This window comes from Pelophylax lessonae, assembly GCF_965119305.1.
Source record: "Pelophylax lessonae genome assembly, chromosome: 3".
NCBI lineage: Eukaryota > Metazoa > Chordata > Amphibia > Anura > Ranidae > Pelophylax > Pelophylax lessonae.
The window spans coordinates 197,133,338-197,149,984 of record NC_138770.1 but is presented as its reverse complement, the minus strand read 5'-3'; the positions used below and the strand labels follow the sequence as shown (position 1 = coordinate 197,149,984).

Here is a 16,647-nt window from a genome sequence, read left to right as displayed (position 1 = left end):
GTGTATGCACAGGAGTTCACCACTCTGAGGTTGCCGCGACAACGCGTTTTGGAGACGGAGCCTCCTTCAGGTCACACCCACCTTACTCCCCCACCTCCTTTTATATGGCCATGGCTACTCTAGTACAACCTACTTAAAGGGTCCAGGACCAGGAAGTTATCCATCCCTTGTTGGAAAAAACCTTATGGACAAAGTCCACTTTTGATACTTTCATAAAGTTGACTCATTGTCCACATGTAAAAAAAAACTTTATATAAAACACTCTTTGCATGTAGATATATATGTATATAAAGATAAATATATTTAAAAACGTTTTTCTTTCAATACCATTAAAATAGTAAATGGAAATAGAATAAAAATTATATATATATTATATATATAATATATATATAAAATATATAAGGTGGGTGGGACCGGAAGGAGGCTCCGCCTCTGAAACGCGTTGTCGTGGAAACCTCAGAGTGGTGAACTCCTGTACACCAATCCCCTCTCACTCAAGAGGCCTCCAGCAATAGCCGCGGCACGCATGAGCAGTTGGAATTAGCCGGAAGGAGCGGGCGCAGGCGCACGGGACACAGAATGCTGGAGCTCGGCGGGGAAGCTCCACAGTGGCGGGCACGCGAGGTGCAATTGAACGGCCACAATATTATCGCAGAGTGAGCCGAGGGCATCCTGAGAGGGAGAGGGGAAGAAGGAGCATTCTGACATGCCTGTGATCTACAAATGAAATGTGAGTGTAATTGTCTTATGTGTATTATGGTGCAATAAACGGTATTATGCGAGGGCGGTCGTGCGCTGGTGTCTCCTTTCTGTTATATATAGATTCAAGCATAGTCCACCACCCAGTGGAAGCAAGGAGGAGCTGCAACGACCTTGCAGTGGGAGTTTAAAGACTGTAGCAAGCCATGGAGTGTCTCATTGATCAGGGCATGAACTGGTGATATATACAATTTTGTGTATATTGTTTTATTTAGTGATAAATCATGTACCTGCACTGGTCAGGGTGAGGATTCTGGAACTTTTGTTTGGTGCAGTTCCAATGAAATGTATGAATACGACTGCCTGAAGAAAACATGCAAATTTCCACAATCACTGAGGATATAGGGTTGAGTGTCAGGTAAAGATACAGGGGGAGAATACAGGCATTAAATCTTCAATAAATGCATACGTTTATTTTGAGATTTTGGACACTTTTTATTCCATCAATTGTGAAAGGATGTTTGGTGGTGATAACATTTTTAAGGATGTAATGTGATGCAAAGGTTTGTTTTAGAACTGCAATGTATATGGTGATTCCATATTTTTTTCTTCTGCTTGATCTGCAAAACAGTTGACTAAAGTTTTCTTTAAAGACAAAAGGTTGGAATGTTAAATTAAAATAGTTTTGAAGCATATCTGATTAGTTTTTTTTTTTTTTGTACATAATTAAACAATTGAATTAACAGTTTCCAAGGGTGGCAATTCCATACTTTTTGCCAGGGGTTGTAGGTATGCATCCCTTCATGTCCCCAGAAGCCAAAAAAGTCTTCCTGGTGAAAGGAGTCTATGGCAGACCTGGTATGTTCTGAGTTCAATAAAGACAGAGCTTTGAGATTCAAGATAGGGTAAGTGTCCCCATCAGGTTTGGGAATATTGAACAGGTTGAAGTTACATCCTTAAGTCTCACCATAGGAAGTGGGGCAATGACAACGATTCAGAAAACCGGAGAGCTGCAAATCTGTGTGGTGACAAAGGTAACCAGTTCAGCTCCGGAAGGATTAACCGCCGTCATAACCAGGGCATTTTTTGCGATATGGCACTGCTTTACTTTGACAATTGCAGGTGCTCGGTCTAGTGGACTAGGCAAAGCCTGATCACTCAGCTCCAGAACACTTATCGGTAACCTGGACTCTTCCAGGGGCCAGACTCCCAGAGCTGACAACCGGTCGAGAACCCCCCACCCCCCCCCCAACAGACTGGCATCCGTGGTAACAATTGTCCAATACACAGGGAGGAAGGATTTTCCTAGCTTGAGCATCGGAGACCGAAGCCACCATACCAGGGACAAACTGGATCTGGTTGCCCAGGGAACTTGGATTCTTGTTCCATTTGAGGAGGATTTCCTGACACCATCAGTCCCAGAACTCTCATACAGGTCCAAAGGGACGACCATTTGCTGGACAGCAACAGCTGAACCACAGTCTGAAGTTTTTTAAGTTTTTCCGGAGGAAGAAACACCCTGGCTGAGGACGAGTCCAAAGTCAGGCCCAGATAGTCCAGCCTCATGGAAGGGACCAACGAAGACTTCTGAAGGTTCAGAATCCACCAGAATGCCTCCAGAGTTCTTATGGTGATCTCCAAATGTATTTCCAGCACCGTAGGATACTCCACACGTAGAAGCAGATAGTCCAAGAGAACACAGGGCCGATAGCCCCCCCGCTGCTGCAACAGCATCAGGATCGGAGCCAACACTTTTGTGAGGACCCGAGGAGCAGAGGCGAGACTAGACATATGCCGGTTTTCGGTAATTCGATATATCGCGGTATTGCACACCCACGGTATTGTTATTGTGGCATTTTTAAAATACAGAGTTTCTCTGTCAAGTCTGCCTGACTTTAGAATTGATACATTTCAGTGAGCTGGATGACTCATTCACTCACTCAATAGAAACAGCTCTGATTATATGATCCTAGAGTGAGAGACTTGGCTCCTCCCAGTAACCAATCAGACGGCTCCCACTCAGCACACACCCACATGCTTCTTCCCAGGCTCAGAGAGACACAGTGCCACTGCCTTCTACAAGCAAGTTTCTGCAAGTACTTTTACCATACACTGTCACTAGATAGATAGATATATACAGATAGATAGATAGATATATACAGATAGATAGATATATACAGATAGATAGATATATACAGATAGATAGATATATACAGATAGATAGATATATACAGATAGATAGATACAGAGATCGATAGATAGATACAGATAGATAGATCGATAGATAGATACAGATAGATAGATCGATAGATAGATACAGATAGATAGATATATACAGATAGATAGATAGATACAGATAGATAGATATATACAGATAGATAGATATATACAGATAGATAGATATATACAGATAGATAGATATATACAGATAGATAGATATATACAGATAGATAGATACAGATAGATAGATCGATAGATAGATACAGATAGATAGATCGATAGATAGATACAGATAGATAGATCGATAGATAGATACAGATAGATAGATCGATAGATAGATACAGATAGATAGATCGATAGATAGATCGATAGATAGATCGATAGATAGGATAGATAGATAGATAGATAGATAGATAGATAGATAGATAGATAGATAGATAGATAGATAGATAGATAGATAGATAGATAGATAGATAGATAGATAGATACAGATAGATAGATAGATACAGAGAGATAGATACAGATAGATAGATACAGAGAGATAGATACAGAGAGATAGATAGATACAGATAGATAGATCGATACAGATAGATAGATCGATACAGATAGATAGATCGATCGATAGATAATGGATTGATTGATTGATGGATAGAGGGATGGAGGGAGGGAGGGATAGATAGAGGGAGGGAGGAGGGATAGATAGATAGATGGAGGGAGGAGGGAGGGATAGATGGATGGAGGGAGGGATAGATAGATGGATGGAGGGAGGGATAGAGGGAGGGATGGATCGAGGGAGGGATGGATCAATGGAGGAATAGATAGATAGAGAGATGGAGGAATAGATAGAGATAGATAGATGGATAGATAGAGGGAGGGATGGATCGAGGGAGGGATAGATGGATGGAGGGATAAATAGAGGGATGAAGGAATAGAGAGAGAGATAGATGGAAATACATACACGGGCATAGCAGCCCACATTACATTATTATACAGTCATCAAGCAGTGTCTGGCCTACCTGCTGACTGGTCCTGTTGCTCGGCTTCGATCCGATGGTCTGGTCATTAAGGGGGCAAATCCTTGCGGTCCAGAAGTGGTTAAACCTGCAGGAGGACCGGTGTTTTTATTTATAAATTACTTTACTATTGCTTTAGGCCTGGTTCACATGTATGCGGGTTAGCGGCCCATATTTGCACAGGGATAGCAGCCCATTGTTTTGAATGGGCTTGGGCTGCTATGCCTGCGTTTTCTGCTGAAAAAAGCCGCATGCAGAATTAAAAAAAAAAGGCATTGGCCGTGAACCCCATCCTGCTTTTGCACCATGCGACTTACTTACAGTTCCTGCACACGCAGACTGTTTTTAAATGCTGGGCCCATGTATTTAAAAATGCAGAAAGCTTGCCAGAGCAGGAACTGCAGGTAAGTTGCATGGTGCAAAAGCGGGATGGATTTCAAGGCCACTGCATTTTTTTAAAATGCTGCATGCCCCTTTTTTCTGCGGAAAATGAGGGCATAACAGCCCATTCAGATCAATGGGCTGTTATGCCTGTGCAAATGTGAACCACCAACCTGCATACATGTGAACCAGGCCTAAGGCAATAGTAAAGTAATTTATAAATAAAAACACCGGTCCTCCTGCAAGTTTAACCACTTCTGGGCCGCAAGGATTTAGCCCCTAATGACCAGGCCATTGGATCGAAGCCGAGCGCCAGGACCAGTCATCACCAGGTAGGCCAGACACTGCTTGATGGCTTATTTTAAGCCTGGTTCACAGAGTCTGTACTGACTGACTACATAATAATGTGCAAAAGTCAACCAAAGTCCCTAAATTCAGCAATGAAATTGAAGTGAAGTAGAAATTTAATAATTTAGGTTTAATAATTGAATACCGTGATAATACCGTATACCGTGGCAAAACCTTAATCAATTAATCGCAGCATGGAAATCTGATACCGTCACATGCCTAGGCGAGACCAAAGGGTAATGCCACAAACTGATACTGATCCTCTCCAATGGTGAAACCGTTGATGTCCTGCACATATTGGGATGTGAATGTAGGCATTTTTGATGTCTATGGAGGCCAGAAAATCCCCCTGAAGGGAAGCCACCACCATGCAAACTGATTCCATCTTGAATTTTTGAATTTGCACAAAGCAATTCAGTGCCTTCAGGTCCAGGATCGGACGCACCTTGCCTTCCTTCCTGGGGACTGCAAACCGGTTTGAATAAAAACCCTGAAAACGTTCCGCGCACGGAACCGGAAATGTTACACCCTGTTGTACCAGGTCCTGAACTGCTCCGAAGAGAGCCTGTAAGCAATCCGGGACAGTCGCACATTGTAAGGGAAAAACCGTACCTGCGGTATGGACCAAAACTCTATCTTGTAAGCGGACCGTATGACCTCCTGAACCTATTTGTCTTGTATCCAGGACAGCCACAGGTCCGAAATCCCACAAAGTCGTACCCCCACACCAGATACGGTTCACCTTCAGGGCGAGGTGGCCTTGTCCTCCGGTCTGGAGAAAACTGAATTTTTGTAAAATCTTACCTGTAAAATCGGATTTTTGTAAGATCTTACCGTAAAATCCTTTTCTCTTAGCTCATTGACAGACGTAGTCTTCTTGATTCACAAGAACTGGGTTATGTTGTCTCCGCAGGAGCAGGACTAGGCAGAAAGAAAAAACGTTCTGGCTCCACCTTAGGGGCAGTCCCTGAGGGTATATCCTCCCTCTCTCTGCTACAAGGCATCAGTTCTGTCACAAAGCAGCAACAGAGAATTTAACCCAACCCAACTCAATGATAGAGGGGCGGGTACTACGTCTGTCAATGAGCTAAGAGAAAAGGATTTTACGGTAAGATCTTACAAAAATCCGATTTTCTCTGTCGCTCATTGACAGACGTAGTCTTCTTGATTCACAAGAACTGGGACATCCAGAAGCAGTGCCACAAATGAGGGGTGGGATTGACCGAAATCAAAATCCAATCTAGAAGGCCCAACCGGTGCCAAACTAGAAGTTTTAAAGGCTCATTATAAACAAAGAATGAGACTCAAATGAAAATTTCCAACGGAAAAAAACCCTCGAGGTAGACCACTGGTCTCCTCAAATGGCGGCCTGCAAAACCTTGCGGCCAAACGAGGCATCAGACGATGCCATTACATCAACTTTATAATGTTTTGTAAAGGTATGCAGCGACGACCAGGTAGCCGCCTTGCACACCTGGACCACTGACGCCTGATGGCGAAAGGCCCATGACGCACTAAGCGCCCGAGTGGAGTGCGCCTTAACAGGGAACGGGGGCTCCCGACCCTTAATAGAATAAGCCTGTACCACCGTCTGTCTGATCCATTTGGAAATAGTCGCGGCAGATGCAGGCAACCCCTTTTTGGGTCCATCCGGGATCACAAAAAGTGAATCCGTCTTGCGAAACGAGTCTGTCGTTTTCAAGTATACCCTGATCGCCCGGACCACATCCAAGGAGTGTAAGGCAAACTCCCGAGGATGACTGGGCTTAGGACACAGGGAAGGTAATACAATTTCTTCATTCAGATGAAATTCTGAAACCACTTTTGGTAGGAAGGATGGATTCGGACGAAGAACCACCTTATCTCTATGAACCACCAGATATGGGGAACGACAAGATAAAGCGGCCAGTTCTGACACCCTGCGTGCAGAAGTGATAGCCACCAAGAAGGCCACCTTCTGGGACAACGTAGGTAGAGGAATCTCCCTAATATCTTCAAAGGGAGGTTTTCTGAAGAACCGACAATACTAAATTAAGATCCCAGGGTGGTAACGGCGCGCGCACTGGCGGAGCCAGATGTCGCACCCCCTGGATGAAATTCCGCACCAAGGAATGAGTAGCCAAAGGCTTCTGAAAGAAGATAGCTAATGCTGAGACCTGACCCTTGATAGTGCTCAAGGCCAGTTTCTGCTCAACCCCTTGTTGCAGAAAAGCTAATATTCTACTAACCGAATAAGACCGTGGACGGAACCCCAGAGGTTCACACCATGCAATGTAGGACTTCCATGTACGATGATAAATCTTTCTGGAAGTCGCTTTCCTTGCTTTAACTAGAGTAGGAACAACTGAAGCTGACAATCCCTTGTCCTTCAGCACCTGGGTCTCAATAGCCAGGCCGTTAAAGCCAGCGATCGTAAAGCAGGATGGAAGATCAGTCCCTGAGACAGTAGGTCCTCCCTGAGAGGAAGTCTCCACGGGACGTCCGCCACCAGTCTGACCACGTCGGCGTACCACGCTCGGCGAGGCCAGTCCGGAGCTACCAGGATTACTGGAATTCCTTCCTCCTCTATCCTGCGAAGAAGTCTTGGCAGTAACCCGAGAGGAGGGAAGGCATACATTAGCTGGTATTGCCCCCACGGGGCGATCAGTGCGTCTGCGGTCTCTGCTAGAGGATCGCGGGAGCGAGCCACGAATCTCTGTACTTTCCTGTTGAATCGTGATGCCAACAGATCCACATCCGGGGTGCCCCACCGTAGGCACAACTGGTGGAAAACTTCTGGATGGAGGGACCATTCCCCCTGATCCAGAGTCTGACGGCTGAGATAATCTGCCTGCCAATTCTCCACCCCCGGAATGAACACCGCAGAGATAGCTGGAACAAATCGTTCCGCCCAGCGAAGAATGCAAGCCACTTCTTTGGCCGCTCGGACACTCTTGGTGCCCCCCTGGTGATTGACATAAGCCACGGCCGTGGCGTTGTCCGACTGGATCCGAACCGGGCTGCCCTGGAGCTGCTCGGTCCAGTGAATCAGACAAAGTCTGATCGCTCTCAGTTCCAATACATTTATCGGCAACCTGGATTCTTCCAGGGACCAAAGTCCCTGGACAGATAACTGACCGAGAATTCCTCCCCATCCGGATAGACTGGCATCCGTGGTCACTATCGTCCAATATATTGGCAGAAATGACTTTCCCTGGCTGAGCATCGGAGACCGAAGCCACCAGACCAGAGACTCTCTGGTCTGTTTGCTCAATCGGATCCGATTGTCCAGGGATTCCGGTTTCCGATTCCATCTGAGAAGAATCTCTTGCTGAAGAATTCGGGTATGGGACTGGGCAAATTGGACTGCTTCGAAGGAAGCCACCATCAACCCCAGAACCCTCATGCAAGTTCGAAGAGAAGACCAGCTGTTGGATAGTAACAACTGGACTGCTGATTGAATCTTCCGGAGTTTCCCTACCGGAAGGAAAACTCTTGACCTGACTGTGTCTAGAATTAGACCCAGATATTCGAGCCTCTGGGTGGGAACCAGAAATGACTTTTGCTGGTTCACCAGCCACCCGAATTCCTGTAAAGAAATTATAGTAATTTCTATGTTTTGTAGCAGGGTCTGAGGAGACTCTGCATGGAGCAGGAGATCGTCTAGGTAACCTAGAATCGATATGCCTCTTTGGCGCAGTAGTGCCAACATTGGGGCCAACACCTTCGTGAAGACCCGAGGAGCCGTGGCGAGACCGAAAGGTAACGCCACAAACTTATAGTGGTTCTCTTCTACGGAAAAGCGTAGAAACCGCTGATGTCCTGCGAAAATGGGAATGTGAAGATAGGCGTCCTTGATGTCTATGGACGCTAGGACATCCCCTGGATGCAGGAAGGCTGCTACTGTGCGAATGGATTCCATCTTGAATTTCCTTATGTTGAGAAAGGAATTGAGTGCCCTTAAGTCCAGAATTGGACGCACTTTGCCCTCTTTCCTGGGTATTGTAAATAGGTTTGAATAAAACCCTTGAAAACGTTCTGTCCAAGGAACGTGGACTACCACTCCTTGTTGTAGTAAATCCGTGACTGCTCTCCGCAGATCTTCTAGACGATCTGGGGATAGTCGGATATTGGAAGGGAAGAATCGCGCCGGTGGGAGAGATCGAAACTCGATCTTGTACCCTGACCTTATGACTTTGCAAACCCACTTGTCCGGGATTCTGGAAAGCCATGGATCCGGGAACCGGCGAAGACGTCCCCCCACCCCAATTATGGGTGGGGGCGCACCTTCAGGCTTTGGACGATTTATCTTCAGGTCTGGAGGGGGCGGGCTTTTGCTTGCCCGACCAACTTCCCCTGAAGCCTCCTGAAGGAGCTTTGGAGGACTTAATTTTTTCACCCGCGGGACGAAAAAACTTTTTGTGAGCAGAGAAAGAAGGCCCTCGTTTTTGACGAGTTCCTTTACCCTTAACATTTTGCGGTAAAAAGGTGCTCTTTCCACCCGTGAGATCCTTAATGATCTCATCTAAGTTGGCTCCAAATAGACGCTCTCCTAAAAAGGGGATATTAGCCAATGCTTTTTTGGAACCTTGGTCGGCTAACCAACCTTTTAGCCACAGTGTACGCCTGAGAACCACTGCTGAGACTGATGCTCGCGCCAATAATGGAGTGGCGTCTAACGCCGCATCACACACAAACTGTAACCCCTGTATCATTTGTTCCAACAAATCTGATACCGCCTGAGGGACCTCTTCTAAGTCCCGGCGTAACCACTTGGTCCATTCAGTTACAGTCTGCGAAACCAGACCAATAGCAATTATTGGTCTGAAAGCTGATCCAATCAAGGAAAACATGGTGCGAGACATAGGTTCTATCTTGCGATCCACTGGATCTTTAAAAGACGGAGCGTCTTGTAAAGGAATAACCGTGGCTTTATTCAATCTAGCAATTGGTGAATCCACCACAGGTGGTTCTGTCCATTTCTTCTTAATGAGGGTTTCCTCAAACGGATAACACCTGTTAATGCGTTTAGAAGTAGCAGAGGTGCGTTTTGGCAGACTCCATTCTTCTTTGATTGGATTGCCAAAACATTTGGGCAACGGAAAAACCTTCGCCACTTTGATGCGTTTTTTAGTCCCAAAAGGGATTTCAGTTTCAGCTATTTCCGACGGAATACCCTGTAATCTTAAGGTTTCTTGAACAGATACAATGAGTGCGTTTACCAACGCTTCCTCTCGGGCTATGGCTGATGCTGAAACATCCTCCTCACTGTCTGAAGAGACAGTACCCGAGACACCAATCCCAGATGAAGTACCTGCAACTGCAGAAATAGGCTCAGATTCTGAATCCGAAGTTTCAGATAATAAGGGGTTAGGCGGGGGTCGCTTTCTTGCGCCCTGTCCCTGACAAGCCACTTCCACCCGGGACAAAAGTTTCCATAATAGCTGACAATGATTCAACCGTCAGTGGGGTGCTGGAGGATCCTGCAGACACCTCGAGGGGATCCGGTGGAGATACATGAGTGGCAGGGTCCATGTTAATTCAGGACACCTTTGCCAGAAAAAAACAAACTTTTTTTTTTTTTCAATAAAAAATACCTCTTTTTTTTTTTTTTTTTTATGTGTATCCCCCTAGCGCAATAGCGCCCCTCAGAGTACCTGCTTCTCGATCCCCACAGAGAGAGAGAGGGACCCTCAAGGCTCACCACCCGATGCAGAGAAGTTTCCAACCAACTGCAGTCAGCGTCTGTCTTTTACAGACTGGAAAGAGCTGTGTTCGTTTTCCCGGGTAGAAGGACGTGGCTCCGCCCCGTGTGTACGCCTTCCGGCGTTCCCAGCTCTCCACGAGGTAGCTGGGCTCATCAAACATGGCCGCCCCCATACAGGAGACAATAGACTCCAAAAACATGGCGGCCGGCGTGACCTGAGGACATTCATGCACCCGGTCTACGGCAAAATGGCGGCGGACTGCCGAAATCATTTTTCCCAGCACATCCACCTGCATCTCTGCTAAATGGCGGTTTATCGATCTGCAGGAGGTACACTACAATTAAGGTAGGATTATACCTCCTATGTCTGCTGTAATACTACAGTCTGCTGGGTAGAGTGTTAGCTCTCAAACCAAGTCCACTTCCCACCAAACACATGCTGTATTTACAAGGGGGACTCTTTTAGTGTCAGACAGATACTGACCATGTATGGAGGGGCCCATAATTCATACTGCCTCATAACGAGGAAAAAAGGGAACGTTTACTCACCATACCGAACCGACAGGCACCCTCTCTTCACAATACCCTCTCCACCGGGGTGGGGGGTTGTGGACCACTCCGGACACCTCGACTCTCTGGTTCCTGGCGTCCAAGCGAGACTTTTAACTCGCAAGGTCAGTCCCTCCAATGGGACTCCGTCGCGGCCGACCCAGCGCGGAGCTCTGGTCTGCACGCGCTCGTAGGCAGAAACCGGGGTGACCACTGGATCTCAACATCCAGCCCGTCGCCCGGCCCCGCATACTTACTTGAATGTGTCGCGGCCGACCAAGCGCAATGCAATGGTCTGCGCGCGCTCGTAGGCCGGCTGGGGTGACCACTGGTGTCGCCCAGTCCGGCGTATTTGCTTGAAGATCTCACAGGAAAAAAAACAACACTGGAGAAAGAACTACCTAAAAAATATTCTTTCTAAAAAAAAAAAATCTTGCCAGGACCAGAGATCCCAGCAAGGAACTTAGGTCCTTACTCCTGACTAGACAGAAAAAAACTGATGCCTTGTAGCAGAGAGAGGGAGGATATACCCTCTGGGACTGCCCCTAGGGTGGAGCCAGAACGTTTTTTCTTTTCTGCCTAGTCCTACTCCTGCGGAGACAACATAACCCAGTTCTTGTGAATCAAGAAGACTACGTCTGTCAATGAGCGACAGAAACAAGGTTTTTGTTTACCAGACCAGGGTCGTTTGGAACCGCCCGAGGGAGTCTTGAAGGGCTTCTCCTTATCGAGTGACCCTGAGGGACAAAAAAACTTCTTGTGTGCTGAGGCGGTACCCTGTCTGCGATGAGGGTACTTACCCTTGTTAGCCTGTGGGAGAGAGGTACTCTTACCTCCTGTGAGACTTTTTGTTAAATGTCATCAAGAGAAGCCCTTAACAGGCGAACACCTTGAAAATGTATATCAGTCGAGACCTTCTTTGATGTCTGATCCGCAGACCAGCACTTCAGCCAAAGTATACACCGGAGGACCACTGCCGAAACAGAGAGCCAGCCCAATATGGGAGCAGTATCCAGCACGGCATTGCAAACAAATTTCAGCCCCAGCATCAGCTTGTTTAACAGCTCCGCAAAGGCAGGGGGAATTCTTTCCCCTCCAGGTCACGGCGTAGCAACTTAGCCTATTCAATGTTTGCGAGACAAGGGCAACCGTAAACACCGGTCTTAGAGCAGACCCCGCCAGGGAGTACATATTGCGGGCCACAGGCTCCGCCTTTCTGTCCGTCATATCCTTAAAAGATGGGGAATCCTCCACTGGGATTATGGTAGCTTTATTCAGTCTTGAGACCGGAGGGTCCACCCCACTTCTTTATAAGGGACTGCTCAGAAGGGTAGCATCTAGCAATCCGCTTAGGCATCCCAGGGGAACACTTTGGGCAGTCCCATTCTTTTTTGAGCATGGCGTCAAAATACGCGGGAAAGGGACAAACCCTTTGCTGCTCTGAATGGCTTGTGATTGCCAAACGTAACCTGCGCCTCCGTCGCAGCTGTGTCCTCCATGTTTAGGGTTTCACGCTCAGATGCAACCAGTGCATCCACCAGCGCCTGATCTTGCGTGGCAGTGAAGGTAGAAATGTCATCCAGGGAGACCCCCGTCTGTGGCGGCTGAGTGACTCAGAATCTGAGACTGAGACATCAGATGAGGCAGGGGTGGGCGGAGGTAGTATCTTAGCACCTTGCCCTTTAAAGGCCACCTCCACCCGGGACACAAACTATTCCAGGACCGTCAAAATGGCATCTGCAGACAGCTGGGGTCCGGAAGGCCGTGATGGGGACACATGATCTTTAAGGTCCATGTTGCACCAGGGGAACCCGTCAGTAAAAGTTGAAAAAAATGACACAAAATTTTTTTTTTTTTTTTTTAAAAGCGTCCCACCGCGCCACAGCACCCCCCAGAGGTCAGGCAAAGCGCACTGGAGACCCCCAGCAGAGAGAGAGGCCCCAGACTCACTGTACCAAAGATGCACCAGGAGGCTCAAAACGTCTGCACAGCACATGTTCGAAGAAATCTTGATCCAAAAGAGGAGGATCTGAAGAGCAGCTTAGGGTATAGGGAGGGGATACGCCCACAAAAACCGCCTCCAGGAACTCCTATCCTGATTCCTATGAGAAAAAGCCACCGCAAAATGGCTGTGTCGGGTGTACCAAGATGGCCACCAATCTCCTGAGCACGAGGCTGCAATAAAATAGCGGGCCCGCACAACAATTGAGGACCCTCGTGGGGACCCCCCAGACTCCAGAATGGGATTGTTTGGAAGGAAGGCCCTGAAGTAACAGGTTGAGACACACATGCCCCCCCCCCCCGCACGATCACGCGTCCAGCGGCACACCCCCCCCCGCCCCGACATGCGGCCTGAAGCGTGGCCCCGGCCCCCGGGAGTAGACCCAATAGCTCCCAGCAGTGGGGGGTAGGTGGGAGGCGCGTGACAAGACAGAATGGGACCTGGGATTGTAAAGGTCCGACCCATCCAGGGAGGGGCCCGCGTCTTCCCCACAATCCGCCAGGGGAAAAAGGGGGGAACATTTACTCACCATACCAGAACAGGCGGGCACCATCTCCTGACAGAACCCATCTCCGCCGAAGTGGGGGGGCTGTCGTCCAAACAGGAATGCTGCGACTCGGGCCTATACCCGGTCGTATGCGACATGGCAAGACTTTTTACTCGCGGGGCCAGTCCCCGTCCAGTAGGACTATGTCGTGGCCGACCCAGCGTGGAGCTAAGCCTTGCGCGCGCTCGTTGGCCGGCTGGGGTGACCACTGGATCTACACAGCCAGACTGTTGCCCAGATCCGGCATAGTTGCTTGTAGAGCTCACAGGAAAAAATCCGGAGAAAAGCGAGCTAAAAAATATCTAGGAAAAAAAAAAAAAACTTTCCCAGCAAGGAACTAGTTACTTACTCCTGACTAGGCAGATTTAAACTGACATGCTATGCAGGAAGAGAGAGGGTATACCCACTGGGATTGCCCATAGGCGCAACCAGAACTTTTTTCTGCCTAGTGTCCTACTCCTATAGGGGGTAGCATAACCCTACTGATATGCATCAGAGACTGCGTCAGTCAATGAACGATAGAGAAAAATGTGGTAGGCTAAAAACAGGCTAGGCTTCCACACAGCAGAGCTTAACAGAAGACGTCCATCTTCCTACCGTGTTTCCCCGAAAATAAGACCAGGTCTTATATTAATTTTAGTCACAAAAAACACACTGGGGCTTATTTTCAGGGTAGGGCTTATTTACGGTATGTACATTAAACAACATTTATTCAAATACCGGTACAGTCATCTTTATTTCCCTTTGAACCATTGGTCCTTATCTCTCATTTACAGCAATGTATGAGGTTCAGTGCAGATTTATACTGGTATACCAGTAAAAGTACCTGTTTAACAGTTTTTATCTCTGAGGTGATGATTAGAGAGAAGAGTTCGGCTGTGGTGACGTCAGCCCGCTATGTGCACTAAAGAGGGAGGGGGGCGCAGACATCAGCAGGAGGAGAGGAGGAAAAAAGAAGAGCTGAGATTGCCACTGACGTCAGTGCGCCGAAGACGACATCTGGAGGTAGGAGGGGAGGAAAGAGAATAGCCGCGATCCCCGGCTGACGTGCGCAGAAGAAGAAGCAGCAGCAGACATCAGCCGGGAGGAGAGAAGAGGACCTCCGGCGGGGCAGCGGTGGGTGTAATCCTGTTTGTTTTAAATATAGCAGCAAACAGAGACACTAGCCAACATTTAAAAAGTGTTTTTAAGGAGATTTACTAGGTCTTATTTTCAGGGTAGGGCTTATAATGGGGTGATGTTAATTGGCCAGCTCAGGTGAAATCGGAGCATAGTGTTCTTGAAAAGGTAACTGAAAGGTGGGGGGAAAAAAAAGCTCAATTCACATGTCAACTGACCATTCCCTTTGGGTAGGCCAGCTGAGACAGTAAGGGACATAAATTCTGCCTGGTCCTGGGCAGACTGCAGCAGTGATAAGTCCTGTTGCTTTTAAATTGAGGTTTGTGTTGCTGTTTGGAGGAGGAGGCGACAGCATTTAAATAATCCATTACCCTGCACAGGTTATCTAATAAACCAAAATTCCATCTTTAATAAAAGTATTAAAAGGCAAATTCTCACCTTCTTTGTGGTTTGGTGGGGTTGGTGTTTTGGGAGGTGTTTGGGGTTGGACTTCCTGCTTAGTGTTACTGGACACTGGGGGATCAGTATTTTTTTGGACAGATGGCTCATCACCAAGATCAGTCTTCATGACTGGAGATAGTGTCCTGTGCTCCGATTCAGGAGGCCTGGCCACTAAGATAACACAGACAACAAAAATGTACACATTTAGTATTACAATCCTTCTTGTATCATAAGTAACATTATTTATAGCGACCAACTATACTTTGCCTGTCTTCAAGGTTGTCCATTCTGCACGCCTCATTTGCTTCTACTGTGGCCAGGCCGGAGTCAGCCTCACTGACCTCCTCTGGGATGCTGCCATCACAGTCAGAATGCTCCTCTCCCTCCACAGAGGGACGGAAGTCCAGCTCCTGCTCCTCAGGAATTGGCTCCTTCTGCACCTTCTGAAAAATTTCAAATTGTACGATTTAAACAGAGAATAACTTACATAAACATTTATATATCATTTTTGTTTTTATTTCGTTAATATCCAGCTAGAGTATCTCGCAAAACTGAGCAAATCCATTACATTTTTGTAAATATTTTAGATCTTTTCATATGACAACTGAAGAAATGGCACTGCTACAATGTAGAGTAGCGAGTGTACAGCTTGTATAACAGTGTAAACTTGCTGTCCCCTCAAAACAACAACATACAGCCGTTAATGTCTAAACAGCTGGCAACAAAAGAGTACACCCCCTAAGTGAAAAGGTCCAAATTGGACCCAATTAGCCATTTTTCCTCACCAATGGCATGCGACTCTTTAGCGTTACAAGGTCTCAGGTGTGAATGGGAAGCAGGTTTGTTAAATTTGGTGTTCTCTCCCACTCTCTCATACTGGTCACTAGAAGTTCAACATTGTTGCGCTACATAAAGATGGCTTAGGCTATAAGAAGATTGCCAAGACCCTGAAACTGATCTGCAGCACAGTGGCCAAAACTATACAGCGGTTTAACAGGACATGTTCCACTCAGAACAGGCCTCGCAATGGTCGACCAAAGGGGTTGAGTGTTTGTGCTCAGCATCATATCCAGAGGTTGTCTTTGGGAAATAGAGGTTTGAGTGCCACCAGCATTGCTGAAGAGGTTAAAGGGGTGGGGGGTTCAGCCTGTCAATGCTCAGACCATACGCTGCACACTGCATCAAATTGGTCTGCATGGCTGTCGTCCCAGAAGGAAGCCTCTTCCAACGATGATGCACAAGAAAGCCCGCAAAGTTTACTGAAGACAAGCAGACTAAGGAAATGGATTACTGGAACCATGTCCTGTGGTCTGATAAGACCAAGATAAACTTATTTGGGTCAGATGGTGTTAAGCGTGTGTGGCAGCAACCAGGTGAGTACAAAGACAAGTGTGTCTTGCCTACAGTCAAGCATGGTGGTGGGAGTGTCATGGTCTGGGACTGCATGAGTGCTGTCGACACTGGGGTGCTACAGATCATTGAGGGAACCATGAATGCCAACATGTACTGTGACATACTAAAGCAGAGCATGATCCCTCCCTTTGGAGACTGGGCCGCAGGGCAGCATTCCAACATTATAACGACCACAAACACACCTCCAAGACGACCACTGCCTTGCTAAAGAAGCTGAGGGTAAAGGTGA

At 47.3% G+C, this 16,647-nt stretch overlaps 1 protein-coding gene across 1 annotated transcript in view; it reads right to left on the bottom strand.

Annotated features, from left to right (window-relative positions):
- GIGYF2 (GRB10 interacting GYF protein 2) overlaps nucleotides 1–16,647 on the bottom strand; it is a 615,584-nt gene that overhangs the window by 284,277 nt on the left and 314,660 nt on the right. Inside the window, exons 10-11 of the mRNA XM_082251280.1 lie at nucleotides 15,268–15,448; nucleotides 15,003–15,176 (exon numbers count right to left, since the gene is read on the bottom strand). Of these exons, the coding sequence (XP_082107406.1) occupies nucleotides 15,003–15,176; nucleotides 15,268–15,448 (355 nt within the window). The remainder of the gene's footprint in view (nucleotides 1–15,002; nucleotides 15,177–15,267; nucleotides 15,449–16,647) is intronic.